The following is a 22053-nucleotide window of genomic DNA, read 5'->3' on the forward strand; positions in this document are numbered from 1 at the left end:
ATCATGTGACTCAAACGGGAAAGAAAATGGAGGAACGGAAGATGCTTCTTGCTTTGACGCTTGCGATTTTTGCGCTTGCCTCGGCAGATGTCAGCAAAAGAACGGTAAGACTACATATTTAAGGTAACAATTATATATCTTCCACTCGAAATTGTATTTTTATATGCTTGATTATTGCACATTTATGATGTATTGCCACATTTTGAGTGCACAGCACAGTAACTCCGTATTGTCACTGTGTGTGTACAAATATCTGTGACTCACGTCATGAGACCTATCCACACGCCCCGTGATTGAACTATGTCAGTGCTTACTTTGACTGATATTGCTCTTTAATTCAAGGTGATACCGGAGGCGCCAAGATTACACAGCAAAATCCTCATCTTCAAAGAGTTTCGTTTCTTTCTCTCTGAAAAGTGAAAGACTGAAACTGAAAGTACTAACCTGAGTGAGAGTGAGTGAGACAGATTAAGATCTTGCACCAAGGCAGCTGCAATGAGCGCTCTTTCTTATCAGTGATTGAGCATAATTCTTACACCTGCAAAGTACAATTCTGTGCCAGACTGGGGGGGGGTAATAACTACCAAACTATATCAAGTATCAAATCAGAGATCGAGAGGGAGATTTTTGGCTCACGTAAGTGTAGCCTATGCGATGATAAACTTTGTCTGTCTGTGCGTGCGTGCGTATGTATGTATGTATGTATGTATGTGTGTATGTCTGTGGTAGAAACTTTAACATTTCCGAGTCTATGGATTACGTCAGTCTCGGTCAAAAGTGTTCGACGTGTGTGATAGAAACTATTTGAAGACGTCACATTATGACGTAAGAGGGTTAGACGTCACGCAAAGGAATTACTGAAAGTCTCGGTCATTGTTATTGTGAGCGGGCCGAGACTTCTTGGCAGATCCAGGGTCTCGCTTTCTTGCATAGTTTCACCTATGCTTACTGTGTGTGTGTGTGTGTGTGTGTGTGTGTGTGTGTGTGTGTGTGTGTGTGTGTGTGTGTGTGTGTGTGTGTGTGTGTATGTGTGACGGAGTGATTGAGTTTGTGTTACTGTTTGTCGATTTCTTACGTGAGCCTTGAAGGCTTCGCCTCTTGTTTGTTGTTGAATAATTTGCATAATACTAATAGTGATAGTAAAAGCAAGAGACCAATTAAGGAACAAGTTTTCAGTCCCATTTCCATGTAACTTCATGTAAAATTGATAAGTATCGAACCATCAAAGAGTTTACTTTCTTATCATCTTATGTTAGGCCAAAAAAAAAATAGGTGTGGTTACGGTAACATAGCCAAAAAAAATAGGGTAGGTAGGTAGGCAATCACTTTTTTTTTCTAATGTGTACAAATTAAACCTACTTGACAGGGAAATAAGTGTGCGACATGGGCGCTTTCGCTTTCATTGCGTCTTTTGCACTCATTTTTTTTTTGGACAAATGTAATAAAAAGTTATAGGATCGGCCCGTAAAAATAGGGTTACCGTAACCACACCTATTTTTTTTTTAGGCCTTATGCTTGGTACCAAGTTTTTGAAACAATGAAAGGCTGATATTGATTATGATTTTTATTCTGTTTCCAGATTGAAACTGTGCTGTATCCAGATTGCAGCCGGTACCAAAGCTGTTTAGACAGACGTGATCAGAATGCTTCTGACCCCAATGACAACTACCCCAACCTGGTATATATTCGCGCTATGGCCAAAAAAGATATTCTTCATTACGTCATGACAACCGTAGACCTGCCCAGCATTCTGATGGTTCACACCACTGGAAGTGATGCAGCCAGACTGAACTTTGACTGGGATCGGCTCTTGTTGGCAAATAATGAAACGGACATGGCTGATGCCATAAACGCAACAGGGGGTGGTGATATAATGTACACCTATGCCGTTGTCTTTTCCAGGGTGAGCAGGGTTTTTTTAAATTTTGTAACTGTTTTGTTCGTTTGCTTCTAGAGTGCATTTTAGTTTCACTTTTTCAGTGAGTCATTACATAAATTTACAATTTGACTTAATTTTTGTTAGATCCAAATCTGCGATATCAGCCTTCATTCACTTCATTTTGAGATTTTAGGTGTTTGCATTTGTAAATTGTACTTTTGTGTACTATAGAGGAAGGCTTTGTTTTGATGTGAAGTAATCCCAGATTGTGACACAGACACATCTTTTTGATGAGAAACATTGTGGTTAAACATTACTTAGACTGCAGGGATGTCGTTAGGCGTCGGGCATCGGACATAGACCGATTAAAAGGCTCAAATGTCCGATTCACATAACTGCATGGCGGTCAGATGTCCTATCGTTTTCAACTGAGCGCGGTCATTGTCCGTTTGTGTCAAAAACAGAAGAAAACACGGCGAGCATCATTCTTGAAAATGACAGTGTCGCCGCTGAAACTGACACAACCACGGAAAAAGAAGTTTTGTATTTTGTACAGGACATGGTGTCGGCACAGCAGGAAATTCGCCGAAATGGTCTTTTAACTATCCATGGCTGACCCTGTTTGGTTTGTTATAGACCTTGACAGCAAAAAGACTCCTGCTTTGTCGAATCTGTGTTGAAACGGACTTTTTTTCTTCTCATCATGCAGTTTGTGAGACAATCAAAAAAAGAGTGCTGAAGGTTTTGGTAGCTTTTTAGATGTTTGTTTCCTTTTGTGTGTGTCCTATTTGGAACTAAATTAATAAAACAATGTATGCAAAAATGTTCGGTGTATATATATACATATATATGTGTGTGTGTTAAAGCATGTGTGTGTGTGTACACATGATTTTGGAGCCATTCCATTGACAGTGTTTTGCACAAAATTATGATGTCATATTGAAATTTCTGAAAGCGGTCAAATGTCCTATAGATTCTGAAGAGCTCAGGACATTTGACATTTGTCCTATAGGTGTGAATTTGTAACATCCCTGAGACTGTTTTGACGGAGAGATTTAGTTGAATACAAGTTTAGTTGTCAGGAAACCTCTGTCTGTGTGTTAGCAATTCTGTGATCATCATCAGCTAACGAAAAAGAGAAAATCAATTGCACTGATTAGTATAGTATGGAAAGAACTTAAAATAGAAAATGACAGTTGTCACAGTGGAACCCCCCTTTTACAACCCACCATTTTTGGACTTTATTCTTTCTTAAGACCTTGCTTTCTTCGATTTTTCCCTTCATAGATTCTTAAAATGTACCACCATTTAAGACTCCCCCTTCCACCCTGTTTAAAACCTGCACCATATTTACATACTGTCGACAGATGCTTATTCTATTGTGACTTATTTACCTGTTTATTTTCTGTCACAGCTGATCGAATACAATGATCTACATGACAGCGCAAATCTGGCAAATGTTAACCAGAGTGACTCCTCCTTGTGGAACATCACAGACTTCACCCAGTTCAGGTGGATGAACTTGACCCTGGGGCAGGGGGGTAAATCTGTCATCTTCAACACCAGTTATCCCCAGCCTAAACCCTATGGAAACAACACTAGCGGCTCCCTTTCTTTTGAGGTGAGTTATATCATTTTTTGCAGGATATGAATGGAACACAACATGGGGCAGAAACTAGGCCTGCTAGTTTTCAAGTTTTTTTCAAGTTTTATTTATTCCAATAAAACCCCGTGAGGGTACATGGAAAATTAAAAAACACAATAAAAACACATTTCATTCAACACCAAATAAAAGGAACTAAAACAAAAAGAAATCAGACTATGTACAGAAAAGGGAGTTGAGGGGTGAGGGAGAGCAAAAAAAATACAAGAAACAATTCAATAATAATAATAATAATAATAAATAATAATAATAATAATAATAATGATAATAATAATACAAAAAATAATAAAACATTACAAGTGCAAAGTGATTACATACATTTCTTTACTATGGGAAATGGGGGGAAGGGAGAGGGGGGGGGGGTGATGGGTGGGTTAACATAAGGACAAAGATACTATTACAAACAACACAAAACACAAAACAGATAACGGAATATAAAGCTAAAAGAGAATTAAATTTTACTCGCTTCTCAAACAGTCCATGACAAGTGTCATGAACTTTGCGAGTTTTAGCAATAAACTCTTTTTTGTAGTGGAAAAAAGCTCTCTGAATTTAACTGAATTGGGGCGGGCATAATAATAGCACCGTAACAACTGTTTTCTATAATTGGTAAAGAAAGGACATACAAAAATATAATGGAACTCGTCCCCAAGGTCACCTGATGAACATTTGTGACAGATTCTGTCTTGTCTGGGAATACCAAGAGTCCTACCTTTTTGTATAGGCAATTTATGATTCAGTGTTCTAAATTAAATTACATATTCCTACTCCGAATCACATGTAGCATTGACACAATCGGAGATGCTAGGTTCTGAAAAGGCTAACCGTCTAAGGGAAGCAACCCCAACCACAAAAAGTGTAAACGCAGCCTTGGTAATGACCATACACCCGGGGAGTTACCTCCCATCGTGCATGCCATGTCACTACTGCTGCTGAACACGTGGCTCATATCATTCGACCTTACAGCTTTCGAGGGAGCAGGTTGTTGATTTTTGGGCTCCCCTGTGGCTGCGCTGTTTGGTGTTGTTTTGACACCCACCGGCCACGTTACCGTCTATCTTGCCTCCTGCTTCGTAGTTGGTGAGCTCTTTCCATTTTGGTCATTATTTTGACAGGAAATTTGTTGTAGTTGCTGATTTTCGTCCGTGTTTGGACCTGTGATATTTCAGTGACTACTGTTGGCCGCCATTTTTGTTGTCAGCATGAGTTGACAGATTTTGTGGCTAGGCCGATGTATTTTGGAGGTAAACGTAATTTTACCTTCTTACTTGCTTGCTGCTTTGTTTAGTTGGTAAGCTTGTTCCTTCTTGTCTTTAGTTTGACAGGAATTTATCTATAGTTGCTGACTTTTTGTCCGTTTGGACTCCTAAATGCGTTTCAGTAACTTATCTTGTGGCCGCCACTTTCGGTTGCTCAGCTTTCCTGACAGCTTATTTATGTGGCTAGGCCTATGTTATGGTGAGGTTCTCCTTACTTTACCTGCGTTTTTGCCTTCTGCTTTGTTAGTTGGTAAGCCATTTCATATTTCGTCATTACTTTGACAGGAATTTTTGTTATTGCTTAATTTTCGTCCGTTTTGGACTTCTAAATTTTGTCCAGTAACTTTTCGCTTGGCCGCCATTTTGTGTATCAGCGTTGCTGACAGTGGTTTACTTGGCTAGGCTTTAGCAGGTATCTACCAGTCCGTAGGACTGGTCGTGGTTTCGGATTTAACATGTTTGTTATGTTTTGTTCGTTACTCTTTCTGCCTCGAACAAACTGTGGGGCAGTCATATACTGTTGTACGTCCTGTTTCTTCTCCTCGCCTTCTCTGCCGTTAGCAGATCAGGTGTTGCAGGTCTGCGTTATCTTTGTGAAGAAATTTTCGCGTTCCAAGCCTGCGTCTTCCGTTGGTCCCGCTGTCTGTGGGCGACGTCACCTTGTTGGCTTCTTTGACGCTTCCGGCCGAGACGTTGTCTAGGGCGGATGTTTTGCTTCTTCGTCTTCTACCGCTGTGGTGGGCGATTCAAGTAAGTCGAGCTGGTCCACAGGCCCTCGTGAGGCCGTCGGACAGTCCCTGCTGGGACACAGCTCTTTTCGGCGGGTTCACGACCCGCAAACCCCTGTTCGGTCGCACCCTGGCTTCACTGAAGACCATTGTGTGGCTGAGCAATGGCGGCAGTTGGTTCCGGCTACTTCTCCGACGTACGCACCCGCTGGGGTCGTTTCCGGAGTTGTCTAGCCGTTTCCGACTGCTGCGCTTCCGGCACTCGCCGGAAGCATAGGTCCCCCGATGTACGCACCCGCTGTGGTCGTTTCCGGGGTTGACCAGGTCCCCCGATGTGCGCACCCGCTGTGGTCGTTTCCGGGGTTGACCGGACGTTGCCCCCCGGGCATTCGTCCTCTGTTCAGTCGCACCCTGGTTTCCTCGAAGACCATTGTGTGGCTGAGCAATGGCGGCAGTTGGTTCCGGCTACTTCTCCGACGTACGCACCCGCTGGGGTCGTTTCCGGAGTTGTCTAGCCGTTTCCGACTGCTGCGCTTCCGGCACTCGCCGGAAGCATAGGTCCCCCGATGTACGCACCCGCTGTGGTCGTTTCCGGGGTTGACCAGGTCCCCCGATGTGCGCACCCGCTGTGGTCGTTTCCGGGGTTGACCGGACGTTGCCCCCCGGGCATTCGTCCTCTGTTCAGTCGCACCCTGGTTTCCTCGAAGACCATTGTGTGGCGGAGCAGTGGCGGTAGCCGTTTCCGGCGCTGCGCTTCCGGCACTCGCTGGAAGCATAGGTCCTCTGACGTACGCACCCGCTGTGGTCGTTTCCGGGGTTGACCGGACGTTGCCCCCCGGGCATTCGTCCTCTGTTCAGTCACACCCTGGCTTCCTCGAAGACCATTGTGTGGCGGAGCAATGGCGGTAGCCGTTTCTGGCGCTGCGCTTCCGGCACTCGCTGGAAGCATAGGTCCTCTGACGTACGCACCCGCTGTGGTCGTTTCTGGGGTTGACCGGACGTTGCCCTTAGGGCATTCGGGCTTCCGGCCTCCGTCCTCGCATTCGGCGCTTCCGCTTTTCGCGGTCTCGTCTGGTGCTTTCCGGCTCCGCCCGGATTTACTGCTCCTTTCGCTTCCACTTCCTCCCGGATGTCGGTAGCTGAGGAGCAACGCCAGCCCTTCGGGCAGGTGGTGTCTCAGCTCTGGCCGATGTAGTCAGCGTTTCAGCCTTCGGTTGTCGCGTCGACTGCCGTTCCGGTTCCTGCAGCTGCAGACTTGTCGTCTTTTCTCTCTTAGCCTGATCGAGGCATGAGTCAGGACGACGTCGGGGGGGACGGATTTCCGGTTTTCCGGTTATGCCGTTTCACCGGCCTTCCACCAGTACGTGGACTTCGGTTTTTTCGCCGGTCGTGTCGGACATTCAGTCTGTCGTCAGCGATTCCACACGTGCTGGTTATTGGGAAAAAGGCTTAACGCTGTCCTCTAAGCTGCGGCAGAGGTCACGTCGAAGGTTTTCCCGGGCGGGGCTTCGGCCTCCTACACTTCCTGTCTGGAAGCATAGGTTCTCCATCACAAGCGCACGTAGTGGCTTGTCTGGGGTTGACCGAGGACTGGCCTACGGGCGTTCGGGTTCCGGCCCCAGTCCTCTTCTGTTCTGTCTCACTCTTGTTCCGTCGTGGGCATTTGTGTTTCACCAGTGCGGCAGCCGTTGTCGGCGTGGTGTTTCCGGTTTTACTGGAAGCATAAGTCCTCCATTTCAAGTACACGTTGCGGTTTTGACTGGAGTTGACAGAGGACTGGCCTACGGGCGTTTGGGCTTCCGGCCTCAGTCTACTCTATGCATCTTTCGCTTCCGTTTTTCGCGGTTTTGTCTGCTGCATTTCCGGCTCTGTTCGGATACACTTCTCCTCTCCCTGACACTCCTTCGGAGGTCGGTGGGTGAGGAACAGCGGCTGGCCTACGGGCATTTAGGCTTTTAGCCTCAGCCGGGGCAGTCTTCACTTTACCTGTTGGGTGTTGCGTTTACTGCCTAGTCAGTTCGGGTGGCCCTGGACGTTTCCCCTATTCACGACCGTCAGTAGGGGGATAAGTCAGGTCTTTTTCCGGTTGGATGGTTTTCCGGTTTCCGGTCATCTCATTCATCAGTTTACCACCAGCAACTGTGACTTCGGTTTACGTTCGTAGCTGAGCTATTCTGGTTCTCAGTCTTTAGTCAGCAATCGAACACGTTCTGGATTTCCGTCGCAGCTCAAGCTTCGGCTCAGGATTTCCCTTGGGTGCATCGACATTGGTGGCTTCCTTGTTGGTTGACTTTGTTGTCGATGTCGGACTTCCGTTCCGTGAAGATAGGATGTTTTTTCTACTTCCGGTTCCTTAGTCACCTTTTGTAGGTACCACGGGTTGCAGGTTTTGGCTAGGCCATCTCCTCCCGAAGGTGGTATCTCTAGTGTTTTGGTTCTGCCGCTGTTTCTACTATGGTTCAGTTCCGGAACATGCTCAGCCTTGGCTGGCTTCGGCTACACGGGCTTCACCTTTTGTTCCTTCTTGCTTATTCAGCCTTTGGAACTTGCCTCCTTTCTCTACTCTGTTGGCCAGCCCTTGCTAGGGTGAGCATGGAGCAGATGAGGCTGCCCTTCCTTCTCTACGCTCGTACGGCGGGTGTCGGAGGGACTCGTTTCTTTCGCGTTCTCAGTTCCCTGAACAGTCAAAGAGAGTCGCTTAAACTTTGCCTGCAGTAGAGATTCAGTCGAGTAGAGATCACCAGGTCTCTGACTGCTTTACAAAGGTTGAAGGAAGGTAGGGCTAGCATACTCAGAAACATGCTTAGCAGAAGCATGCTCATTCCTCTGGTAAGCTAAGCTGGCAGCCAATAGGCAGCCTTGGCCGGGCAACAGCCATTCCACGTTGCGGCGATGGTGGTTGTTGCCTTCCTGTTTCTTGTGGCTTGTGGGGTTCTCTGGCTTCAGGTTACCCCTGTTTGGCCACAAACGTTCGGACTTTGGTCCTTGTTGTCTTTCATCGAGTCGGACTCTTGTCTTTCTCTAGTGATCAGACGCGTTCTGGTGTTTCGTCCAAACTTAAGGTTCACTTGAGTTGGCCTCGGAAGTAACATTCAGGTTTTCCTGAGGGGGCATTGTCTTGGACAATGGAGGTTTGAGGAGTAGTTCTTTGTGGCTTTCCTCCTCTCTCTCAGGTTTTGGCTACTCTTCTCCTTCGGGCAGAGGTTTAGCTAAGGTTCGGTTCCTGTGACTTCAGTCTTGGGCCTTTCCTCTCTTCTTCCTCATCTTAGTATGAGGCGAGTCCGGATCACGTCCGTTGGGTCGGGTTTCCTTACAGTCGCCCGGCTACAAAAGGCAATTTTGTCTAGGGCGGTTGTCCGTTTTTCTCCGCGTTGGACTCTGTCTTCAGACAGGGACAGACGCGCTCTGGGTTTCTGGCCAAACTCAGGTAGGCTCTTGATTTGGCTAGGAAGTTAACTGCCTGTTTTTTCCCTGAGAACTCTGGTTTCGGGAGTCTTATGGCTGGCTGGCTTCACGGTTTACGTTTACCAGTCTTGGTTTTCTGCTTTCGGTTTTTGATTCACTCTCGATTACCTTCAAGCAGACTGTTTTGGGAACATTCTGGCTTTTAGCCATTTTGTTTATGGTTGCCAGTCACTTTGGTCTTTGACCACCGTGGGTCCTCACTTCCGGTAGCTTACGCACAGTCGTAAGTGGCTGCTGTCGGGTGCTACCTCTCTCCCTGCGTTCGCAGGGACTGGTAGGGGATGACTGGCGACCTTCTTTTGGTGAGTTTTCTCTTCGAGGTGGACTCTGGTACTTAGTGCTTGGATGTCTCTCTCTCGCTCTTTCGTGGGGATTGGTCACTCTTATTTTGAGCTGACTTCTTTCTCACAAGCCTTTTGGGCTTTACTACATCCCAAGGTTTGCAGACTTTGGCATGGTTGTCTTAAGGTCACCGCGGGGGTTCGTCCTTCTCAGTTGAGGGGACAACCTTACGCACGGATCTTCTCAGGACATTAGCATTTCCTTCCAATAAAAGGGGGGGGGGGAAGCTTGTCTTTCCCTTGGCTCGCCAGGGTTTTTAATCCAAGGCTTGGGTCTATTCCTGTGCTGTTTTTTACGGCTAGGAGATTGGAAGAAGTGCTGAGCACAGCTTTCTGGATCTCTGAGGTTGTCTCTTTCGCTTTGCCTGAGATACTTCTCGGCTGTCAATCAGGACTTTCCTTGGTTCCCTCACTGCCTGTTGGCAGTGGGCCAGCCCTGGCAAGGGCTTCTGAGTGGGTTAGATTTTCTTTCCCACTGGGACCGCCCTGATTCTTTGGCAGCGGTCCAGGTTTTTGGCAAGGTTTTTTGAGTGAGTTAGATTTTTCTTTCCCACCGCCTTGTTGTTGCAATCTGCTACATGTGATTCGGAGTAGGAATATGTAATTTAATCGAAAATTTTATTGTAAATTTTCATTTAATAAATATACCTACCCGAATCACATAGTATATTCCCTCCCGCCAACCCCGCTTTTGATTTGGAGAATTTATTCTTTAGGTCGAATGATATGAGCCACGTGTTCAGCAGCAGTAGTGACATGGCATGCACGATGGGAGGTAACTCCCCGGGTGTATGGTCATTACCAAGGCTGCGTTTACACTTTTTGTGGTTGGGGTTGCTTCCCTTAGACGGTTAGCCTTTTCAGAACCTAGCATCTCCGATTGTGTCAATGCTACATGTGATTCGGGTAGGTATATTTATTAAATGAAAATTTACAATAAAATTTTCGATTTTAAAACAGCGTTTGCTAAATTAACCGGCAGGATGGACAAGTACTTTTCAAACTCAAAATTCTCTTTATACATTCTATAATTATAATAAAACTCATTGTTATTTATTTCTGAATGCCAGGTTTGGACAAATTGGTCTTGTAGCCTATTTTTCATCTAGTGCTAATACACCATGAGTGCAGATCTTTGGCCCCCTGAAGACCTTCAGTGTACATAGAGATTACGGACTACATGGCTTGCTGTGTTGTACCAGATTTACACTAGTTTTTTTAATATTCAACTGCGAGCGAGGCAAGTCATGTGGTATTCTGTTTATCCTACATACTGTACTTCATGGCTTCTGCTCTAAACATCCTGGAATTGACGCGTACACATTGAAGACACTTCTTATGGAACCTTGATCTTTTCCAGTGCTTCGTGCAATCTTTGACGTCAAAGCAAAGAAATGTCACTCTGGAAAAAATTGCGTGACGTGTTTGTTCTAAAAATTCGTCCAGGGGAAACAGCAAGTGCGATAGTGTTTCCATAATGAGGTTTGTCTCAGTTAGTTTGGCATCATGCGCAGGGAAAAACAGGTCCTGTCAGACTGGTTTGACACGACCTCATTTACATAATATACCCACGTGTGAATTGAATGATACCGTTATCTCATGAGTGGTCTTTCTCACGAATGTAGGATAAATAAGCTTGTGATACGCTTAGAGCATACAGTGTGCCTGGGGGAGTACTAGGTCTAAAAAACAGAAAAAAAGAACTCGTTGTGTCTGTCTCTTGAGAATGAGGTGAGCAGGGGATGGAATGATGCCTGATGGCTTGTGATGTCAGGATGCTGAAGCAGAATAATTCTGTATTCTGTTTGGTTAATGCTGTACATTTTATTAGGAATCGACTGAAATGTAGCTGAAGGATCCTGTGTTTGAAGTCCATTGCTATTGTTTTGATTTGGTCTGTTAGTGTTACTCAGGCTGTGTTACTTGCGGGTTGTAACATGTGCTTTTCAGTTTGTGTCTTGGTAATGCAGAATTTAGGGCATCTTTCAGAAGTTACACAATGTATGATTCTGAGTGATGTTGGTTAGTTAGCCTTGAGAATAGGGTTTCTTACTTTTAACCTTTTTTATTGTGAGATTGAGAGAGAGTGGTTGTTTATGCACTTTACAACCTGAGGATGTCATTTTGATGTTTTCCTTTGAGCTTGAAGCTTAATTGGCACAATCAGTGATTAATTTGAGGTTGACAGATTTGATGAATATTTGCTTCAGTTTGAAATCAATGATGATGACGGGCGTGACACAGACCTGCCCCGTTTGATCTACAATGCCAACAACACGCAGTTCAACTTTGTCCTGGACCACTACGTGCCCAATTTCAACAAGTCTCGCTTCGCTCTGGAGATGACTGTGATTGCCAACCAGTCATCAAAAGCCATGCAGGTGGTAGAAACCAAGTCCATTGATGATGAATTCTCCCCTGGAGTGTTCAGAGTAAGTCATTTTTAACTTCGCCCTCACTCCTTTCTTTTTTATATTTAGTCAAGTTTTGACTAAATATTTTAACATCGAGGGGGAATCGAAACGAGGGTGTGGTGTATGTGTGTGTGTCTGTGCGTGTGTGTGTGTGTGTGTGTGTGTGTGTGTAGAGCGATTCAGACTAAACTACTGGACCGATCTTTATGAAATTTGACATGAGAGTTCCTGGGTATGAAATCCCCGAACGTTTTTTTCATTTTTTTGATAAATGTCTTTGATGACGTCATATCCGGCTTTTCGTGAAAGTTGAGGCGGCACTGTCACGCCCTCATTTTTCAACCAAATTGGTTGAAATTTTGGTCAAGTACTCTTCGACGAAGCCCGGGGTTCGGTATTGCATTTCAGCTTGGTGGCTTAAAAATTAATTAATGACTTTGGTCATTAAAAATCTGAAAATTGTAAAAAAAAAATAAAAATTTATAAAACGATCCAAATTTACGTTTATCTTATTCTCCATCATTTGCTGATTCCAAAAACATATAAATATGTTATATTCAAATTAAAAACAAGCTCTGAAAATTAAATATATAAAAATTATTATCAAAATTTTTTTTTTCGAAATCAATTTAAAAACACTTTCATCTTATTCCTTGTCGGTTCCTGATTCCAAAAATATATAGATATGATATGTTTGGATTAAAAACACGCTCAGAAAGTTAAAACGAAGAGAGGTACAGAAAAGCGTGCTATCCTTCTCAGCGCAACGAATACCCCGCTCTTCTTGTCAATTCCACGTGCACTGCCTTTGCCACGGGCGGTGGAGTGACGATGCTACGAGTATACGGTCTTGCTGCGTTGCGTTGCGTTCAGTTTCATTCTGTGAGTTTGACAGCTACTTGACTAAATATTGTATTTTCGCCTTACGCGACTTGTTTTAATTGTTTTTGTTTGTGTGCTTGCTTGGCATGTAAGTTAAAACCTGAGCATTGGTGTACTCTTATGTAGTGAAACCTCAATTTCAATTTTACCTTGCACGCAACTGGGACTGATGAAAAAACCCAATGTGTTGTCACACTAAATTAAAAAGTGCATTTGCATAATTCACTTGCTTAAGGTGTTACGAGTGTGTTCGGGTTGCGGTTCTTGCTCATGTTTATACTCACTGAGTTACTTCCCTTGGATCTGGATCTGGATCTGGATCTGGATAAACCGCCTGGGTTGGTGGTTTGCGGGTGCGAATGCGTATACGCACGGTTCAGTGTGCTTTCGCGAAAGGGTGTGTCATATGCACGGCTAGAACTAAGATACTTCTTGATTTAGTAAATAGTTTCATTACATGTCAACTAGTTCGTTTTTAAATGATTTTTTAGAGATCGCCAAGTGGTATTGTGTGAATAACATCATTCGATCGATTGTACGCACGGCGCCGTGCTTCTAGTAGCTCAGTCCATTCCTTCTTTCCGGTGTGGAAACAGACGTGTTTCTGGCGAAAGAATCGGCGTTTTCAACTCGCCATATCTTCATATTCATTCGGACTAGAACAACGAAATATAAATTTCTTGTAAAAAAAATCCCGAGCCTTGCGACTCTGGTAGTCATTTTCTTACGCGAAGCGGCCTTTGGTAGGTACGACAGTTTTAGTCCCAAGTATATCTAAAACGCACGTGGACGAGTTTTCAATGGCGTATTTGAAGTCTGTGAATGTTGTGATTACAAATCATTTCGGGGCACCCCTCAGTCTATACGCACAGACAAACAAATTGCATGGAACGAATGTTGAGAGGCTGGACTGTAAGTTGTTGTTTTGACTTCTACAAATCTCGCAGGTCTTTTATGCAAAACAGACTCAAAATTGCATTGTTCACGCAAGTGTAGATGACGAGACTATCGAAGGAATGGAATACACTTGCCTACAGATATAATAGACAGACACTGTCTATTTATATCTATGACTTACCCTAGCCCATATGTTAGAATAAAGAACATACTTTGCTCTTTTGAATGATGTATGATTTGGCACTGTACACAGGATTTTAGACCTGCCCCCGAAGTGATTTTTCCATAAACCCGTCAAAAAGCTCACTCTGTTTTGGCCGTAAAAAGCGCCCAAATGAAGTCAATTTCTAACCTATGTCGTGTGTTCGAAGGAGTACATCTCAGCGATGCCATTGCCTTGCAACCTCAAAGAAATATATTTTAATAACCCGCTAAATGAACGTTTTTTTAGTGTGAAATAGTCTAAAAGCCGGAGATTTGCTTCGTTTCTTTGCTGCGACACAAAACCAAAACCAACTATAGATCTGCGGTGACATTATGAGTTCGTTTTCGACATTGCAGTGAAGTTGCGTGGATCTTCGACGATTCCCGTTCGGTTTAATGTGGATAGAGCTTTGATTGAATGTAACTGCTTTGAAAAGTTACAACATGAGTCCTTGGGATCGATGTTTTTCGGTAAACTTCTTCGTATCCTTGACTTTACTTTTGACTTGAACAGATCCAGATCGGCTGGGGCTGTTGATCGCACACAGATCTATATGAAGTTGACTCGACACGGCGAACCGCCGAATCCGTGCCCTCTCGTCGGTCTTACCCCCAAATCCCTTACCAGCCTCAGACCCCACCTCACCATTCTAACCTCACTGGCGTACTATGTGTGATTATCCCTTCCTCATGAAAGAGAAAGTGGAGAAAGGGGAAAAATGAAGATTTTTTCTTACTACACAAGTCAGGGATAGTCAGGGATTGTTGACATGTACATTGTCAAGAGGTCAAAACAAATTTTAAAAGCTGTTGGACACTGCACTAGTGTTGCTCTAATCAAGGCGAGTCTGGAACAATAGGTTCACCCCACCAAAAAGTCAACATGGAATTAGTTATTTTTTTTGCCTTTTTGCTTGGGTACGGCCAAGTCAAAAAGGTGAATAGTCATAACAAGTTCAGTTTGGGGTCTTTTTCAAATCTGTTTGATGCATCTTTTCTGTGACCATTCTGGCTATGCACTGACAGTCAAAAAAGTGAAGAAGGGGGAAAATGAAGATTTTGGGTGTTGGTTTTTTTGGGACAAATTTTGAAGAAAGGAAAAAGGAAGATTTTGGGTGTTGTTTTTTTCTAAGTCCAAAAAAGATTAGAAATATTCATAACAAATTCAGTTTTGGGTCTTTTTCAAATCTGTTTGATGCATCTTTTCTGTGACCATTGTGGCTATGCACTGACACACAAATAAGTGGAGAAAAGGGAGAAATGAAGATTTTTTCTCACTGCACAACAGTCAGGGATTAGGGTTACATGTTTACATGTACATTGTCAAGAGGTCAAAACAAATTTTAAAAGCTGTTGAACACTGCACTAGTGTTGCTCTAATCAAGGCGAGTCTGGAACAATAGGTCCACCCCACCAAAAAGTGAACATGGAATTAGTTATGATTTTTTTTTAGTCTTTTGGCTTGGGTACGGCCAAGTGAACAAGGTAGGAAAGGTTAGACATAGTCATAACAAGTTCACTTTTGGGTCTTTTTCAAATCTGTTTGCTGCATCTTTTCTGTGACCATTGTGGCTATGCACTGACACTCAAAAAGGTGGAAAAAGGGGAAAAATGAAGATTTTTTTCTTACTATACAACAGTCAGGGATAGTCAGGGATTGTTGACATGTACATTGTCAAGAGGTCAAAACAAATTTTTAAAGCTGTTGGACACTGCACTAGTGTTGCTCTAATCAAGGCGAGTCTGGAACAATAGGTCCACCCCACCAAAAAGTCAACATGGAATTAGTTATGATTTTTTTTGCCTTTTTGCTTGGGTACGTCCAAGTCAAAAAGGTGAGAGGGGTTACAAATAGTCATAACAAGTTCAGTTTGGGGTCTTTTTCAAATCTGGTTGATGCATCTTGTCTGTGACCATTGTGGCTATGCACTCAAAGTCAAAAAAGTGCAGAAAGGTGACAAATGAAGATTTTTCCTTCTTTCAAGACAATGTGTGATTTGGCACATTTTGCCTCAGTCTTTATCAAGAGCCTGTCTAACCCACTTTGAAGCTGTTGGAGACTGCAGTAGTGTTCCTTACATCAAGGCGAGTGCACAATGGTGCATTTCGACCCCTCCCCCCCCCCCTAATGTTCACTTTAATATCAATCAATCAATAGATATTCAGTCACAGTTTAACTAACTCATTCACCCTCATCACTCACTCATCCATCCATCACAACAACACTGTTTGATGCACAAACTGACTGCCTTCCGCCCTGGGAAGCCGCTTCGCTTCGCAATAACAACAACAACACTGAAAACTCGCCGGGAAATACCCCCACCACACGTGTCACACGTGTGCTTGTTTCTTCCGACTAATATCAATTCTGGAGAAAAAAAAGGACAAAACTGGATGAAAAATTCTACGGCCCCAGCAATCTCATTACTCTGAAAGGGGAACCGGAAGTGGCTGGTCCTCAGGTTTCGAAGTTGACCGATATTCCCACTAAAGTGACCTAGATCCAAAGCCAGCCATCCATTAGAATGCCGCGAATTGTTGTTACAGCCCCTGACTTTTTTATGTACGGAATCCGGTAGTCTTTTTGTTGTTGTTAAATAATTATATTGTCAAACGTTATGACATTTTGGGATAATTGAAAAAGTTTCAATACACATTGGCTGAGCACCTGTGTGCTCAAAGGAAATGTCGCTTGTTTTTATTAAAACTAATTTTCAATGGTCATTCGTGCAAACCGTCACACAAACATGCGTGCCTCTGTGCCTCTGTGAGTATGCGTGTGGCTGCTTTCATAGTTAGGGTGCAAGCGTTTTAATCATTTACCCCACACCAAAAGCCCCCCCCCCCCCACACACACACACACCCCGATACCTGTCAAATTCCCTCAGAATGCATGAACAATTCCGTTACCTCAGATCATCACCAGGAAAAATTCCTCCGCATCCAAAATATCAGGACTTTAGATATCAGATACCGACTTTATGTAATGCGCTTCAAAATCATATTCGCAAAGAGAGAGAGAGAGAGAGAGAGAGCTGGACACGAAGAAGGGAAGCTACAATCGCCCCAGGCCATATATACTATTTGTTTCCTGAGCCTGGACCATTGAGACGGTTACCTCATAGATCTGTTCATTCTTCAGTTTGTCGGTGTCAAAAGTCCACACAACCGTTCTTTGTCCCGTTCCCGTACCAACCAAGGGCTGCTGCCACAACAATGGAACGCTGCGCAAACGGCCGTTCATGAGAGTGACTGCTGTAACAGCAAAACTTGTGTGAAACATAAGTAATCAATTTATCCACTTGACTATATTCACAACAGGGACCTATCACTCTGCTTTGCATGTTTTTATGCCTACGGATTTTCAAATACTCTGCAACACATGTAACCCAAATTCAACATGTGCCCGTACAATACCGCTGCTTTTATGAAAACATTGCTTCGGCCATGTTGATTTTAGCGACAAGGTGGCCGCGTTTGAGTTTGAGCGAATTAATGTCCTCCTTGGTGGCGTGAAGGAGGGCTAGTTTGCTGTCAAAGCCCTCTTTAGAAAGTTCCTCCGCCACCGTGCTGGGGAGCTGCGCAGACCATTTGTCGAACCGAAAAGGATCTCCGCTGGATTCCATTCTAAGAGCTTGTGAAGAGCGCTGCTGCGACGCGGGCGCAGGTAAAAAGCCAAGTGAGCGGCCCACTGCTGGTCAGTCAAACATGCCTGACATCAGCTCACAATTTAAGACACAAATGCACCATTGATTGATTGATTGATTGATTGATAAAAGCATGCAGACCGAGGGGTTGTGACTGGTGGTACCCACCAGCCACAGGCACAGTAAAAAGAGAGTTTAAATTATATTTATACTAAATAACACTTTAATCAACCAATTTTCTTGTTGGAATTGTAAATCGCTTTGAGCTGTAAATCATGACTTGCGTTATAGAAAAGTGTTTTCTTTTCTATTTTTCATTGTTAGGTGGATTTCAGCGTTTTAGTACAAGCAGTGGCGAGCCGGCAAAGACTCACTCAATTTGTGTGTGCGCTTGAAAGCGCGCGCGTGTTTGTGTGTGTCAATGTGTGTGTGTGTGTGTGTGTGTGTGTGTGAGAGTAAGTGTGTGTGTGTGTGTGTGTGTGTGTGTGTGTGTGATCAAAAGTTGACGAGGGAGGGGGGGTGGTTGGTGGGTTGGGATTGCGCCGGGGCACTAAGGACACTAATTGTTTGTAGTGCGATTCAGGCAAAACTACGGGACAGATGTTTATGTAACCTTGCAAACAAGTGTTCTGACCCCCACCCCTTCACCCGCATTCAAACACTTGGGTCAGTGCTCTTCCAACTGACCTCCTAGGCTCACAAATGATTTGTATCTTCACCTTTTTTCAGCCAAGATATGGGGTGGGGCGGGAAACATTTTTGAGTAAGAAAAAAGGAAACGCTTTAAAAAAAAATTGTTAAAGGTATTGTGAACAGTGAACTTATCTGTATTCAAATGTGGTTTAATTTGTGATGACATTTTGTGTTATAACGTTTTTACCACTAAATTAAAACAGTCTGGTTTTCTTCGCGTTTTCGATGTACACTCTTGATATATAAATACTGACACTCCTCTTACAAACTGTTTGATCCACCCTGGTGTGTGTGTGTGTGTATGTGTGTGTGTGTGCGTGTGTGTGTGTGTGTGTGTGTGTTTGTGATTAGTGGGGTGGGCGGGTGGTGGAGGGGGGTGGTATTGGATCGGGGGGGGGGGAGGGGTTGGCAGGGGGTATCGGTGCACTAAAGGCACCAAGTGTTTGGGTGTTTGTGTTTGTATTGCGATTCAGAGAAAACTACTATACAGATTTTTATGAAACTCTGCACACTTCTCCCTACCACCTGACCTACTGGGCTCCCAAATGAACGTTTTCATCAATTTTTGTCAGTCAAGATATGGGGGTGGGGGTGGTGCGGGGATAATTGTGGAGTAAGCAATAAGGAAACACGTTATGGTTTTCTTAGGTATTGCAACGGTATATAGTGAAGTTAGCTGTGTTCAAATTTGTTTATGATCTGTCGAGCCAATTTTGTGTTACAGCGTTTTTGAGTGATAATTGTTGTGTACGCTCTCGCCAATCCTGGATAATTTTCGGCATGCACATTGATAAGTACCGTATTATAATAAAGTGATACTCTCCATTATTTTAACTACACAAAGTAATGTTTTATTGATCTTTTCTAAAGATAAAAATGTCAGTTACGATGACGTTACGAATTACAGTGTTTTCTGTAAGGTCATATGTGTCCACCCGGTACCCCCCAAAACTGACAAAACTCTTATAAAAAAAAAATGAATAAGAAAACAACGTTTTTTGTCTGTCTGCAGTTGTGGACATATAGCTTAGAGAAACATGTGCTCAAAATGTGTAATGGATTTCACGTGCGATTTTTTTTTCTTGGGTTGAGGAGAGGGGGTGGGGTGGGTGGGGTGGGTGTATGCCCCTTGATCAGTCTCGGGCGCTCTGCGACCTCGATTTACACTATTGAATTCTAAAAACACCCCCCTTACAAACTAACTGATCTACCCTGGTGTATATATATATATAATATATAGAGAATGGTTTGCTTCTTAGTTGGATTACCATGGGTTGACAACTCTCGCCATCAGTACCACCTGACCACTGATGAGACACAATAGTGTCGAAACACGTGTCTGGTCTAGGTACAAATACAATGGTCCTTCTCAGGACTAGATTACCTTGCGATACGTCCCCCACAAAGGGACTTTGCTCTGTAAATCTCGGTCCCCCTTGAGGAGGGTCTGATGCTCCCAATAGGCTGTCTGTGAAGGGATACTTATTTCTTTCTCTATCTCTGCTAAGAGATTTTAACAAATCTCGGAAGAAAGTCTCTGCTGACTTTCAATTGTTTCTTTCACAATTTCTGATGTTTTATATATATATGTGTGTGTGTGTGTGTGTGTGTGTGTGTGTGTGTGTGTGTGTGGTGTGCGATTCATAGAAATTTACTGGACAGATCTTCATGAAACTTTGCACACAAATGTTCCGACCCCCAACCCTTCACCCTGATTCAAACTCATGTATCACAAGTCCAGCGCTCTACCAACTGACCTACAGCGCTCCCAAATTATTTCTTTTTATCATTTTTGTCAGTCAAGATAATGGGGGTGGGGTTGGTACGGGAATAATTGTGAAGCAGACAATAAGGCAACAACTTATTTTGTTTACAGGTATTGTATATGTATACAGTGAACTTAGCTGTGTTCAAGTTTAGTTATGTTTCTGTCGAGCGAATTTTTTTTAAATACGTTTTTACTACTAAAGGAGTTATAATTTAATGTGTACACCCTCGAGAAACCTCGATCATTTTCTGAAAATGCACGTTGATAAGTACCGTTTTATGATAAAGTTATACTCTCCATTCATTTATATACACAAACTAATGTTTCATTTATCAGTTGTAGAGCTAAATATGTCAGTTGGGATCATGTTAAGAATCGCAGTGTTTTTCGCAAAATCGTACTTGACAACCCCCAGTAAAAAAATTCTAAAAAAAAAGTTAATACGTCAACCTCTTTTTTTCTTTGCACAGATGTGTCCATATTGCTTAGAGGAACCTGTGCACAAAATGTGTAATGTTTCTTTCACGCGATTTGAACACACAAGTAACCCCTTAAGAATCGCAGTGTTTTTCGCAAAATCGTACTTGACAACCCCCGGTAAAAAAAATTCTACAAAACAATTAATACGTCGACCACCTTTTTTCTTTGCACAGATGTGTCCATATTGCTTAGAGGAACCTGTGCACAAAATGTGTAATGTTTCTTTCACGCGAATTTTTTTTAAATACGTTTTTACTACTAAAGGAGTGATAATTTTATGTGTACGCCCTCGATAAACCTCGATCATTTTCTGAAAATGCACGTTGATAAGTACCGTTTTATGATAAAGTTATACTCTCCATTCATTTATATACACAAACTAATGTCTCATTTATTATTTGTAGAGCTAAATATGTCAGTTGGGATCATGTTAAAAATCGCAGTGTTTTTTGCAAAATCGTACTTGACAACCCCCAGTAAAAAAATTCTAAAAAAAAAGTTAATACGTCAACCTCTTTTTTTCTTTGCACAGATGTGTCCATATTGCTTAGAGGAACCTGTGCACAAAATGTGTAATGTTTCTTTCACGCGATTTGAACACACAAGTAACCCCTTAAGAATCGCAGTGTTTTTCGCAAAATCGTACTTGACAACCCCCGGTAAAAAAATTCTAAAAAAAAAATGAACACGTCGACCCCCTTTTTTCTTTGCACAGATGTGTCCATATTGCTTAGAGGAACCTGTGCACAAAATGTGTAATGTTTCTTTCACGCGAATTTTTTTAAAATACGTTTTTACTACTAAAGGAGTGATAATTTTATGTGTACGCCCTCGATAAACCTCGATCATTTTCTGAAAATGCACGTTGATAAGTACCGTTTTATGATAAAGTTATACTCTCCATTCATTTATGTACACAAACTAATGTCTCATTTATTATTTGTAGAGCTAAATATGTCAGTTGGGATCATGTTAAAAATCGCAGTGTTTTTCGCAAAATCGTACTTGACAACCCCCAGTAAAAAAATTCTAAAAAAAAAGTTAATACGTCGACCCCCTTTTTTCTTTGCACAGATGTGTCCATATTGCTTAAAGGAACCTGTGCACAAAATGTGTAATGTTTCTTTTACGCGATTTGAACACACAAGTAACCCCTTAATCAGGTGTTTTTCTTTGTTAATAGAGTTAGAGAAGACAAATACCCCCTCTTTCCGAATGTAAAATCTATAGGATTGCAACTAGAGTGTACAAGAACTACTTGCAGCCCTGTGTTCCAATGGGAATCCAGAGGCCTACGCAAAGTAAATCAAGTATAACTACCAGTCATAGAGAAGAAATTAGTTTAGTAACTCCAGTACTTGTTTCTGCAGGTGGTGAACTGGTACACAAGAGGTAACGGAGACGACACAGGCTACATTCAGTGGAAACCTGTCTGCTACCTTGGCCCTCATCGTGCTCGTGACGTTGGCACAGAGCTTATGTACTACAACCTTCAAGAGCCAACCAAGGTCAAGGGTCTGGAAGGCTTGATGGGCAAGAGCTTGGCACGGGCCTTTTATGGAGAGGACCTCAGCAACAGTAAACTGGTCGCGCAGATGTCAAGCAACGTTTCCTTTGGATTATCTGAGGATGGCTTTTACCTCAAGAACAACTATACTGTCTGGTGAGAGAATGTTTTGTTCAGTTCAATGTAAAAGTAATTAGGTGCTCTATCTGAAAACTATGTTTCACTT

The 22053-nt window shown here is 43.1% G+C and overlaps 1 protein-coding gene across 1 annotated transcript in view; it reads left to right on the forward strand.

The window, feature by feature from the left end:
* Nucleotides 1-22053, forward strand: part of LOC138983606 (glycosylated lysosomal membrane protein-like) — a 24746-nt gene continuing 2693 nt past the window's right edge. The window contains exons 1-5 of the mRNA XM_070356885.1: nucleotides 1-104; nucleotides 1580-1903; nucleotides 3294-3500; nucleotides 11546-11767; nucleotides 21691-21983. Coding sequence (XP_070212986.1) covers nucleotides 27-104; nucleotides 1580-1903; nucleotides 3294-3500; nucleotides 11546-11767; nucleotides 21691-21983 — 1124 coding nt within the window. The 5' untranslated portion in view covers nucleotides 1-26. The remainder of the gene's footprint in view (nucleotides 105-1579; nucleotides 1904-3293; nucleotides 3501-11545; nucleotides 11768-21690; nucleotides 21984-22053) is intronic.

This window comes from Littorina saxatilis, linkage group LG1 (assembly GCF_037325665.1).
Source record: "Littorina saxatilis isolate snail1 linkage group LG1, US_GU_Lsax_2.0, whole genome shotgun sequence".
NCBI lineage: Eukaryota > Metazoa > Mollusca > Gastropoda > Littorinimorpha > Littorinidae > Littorina > Littorina saxatilis.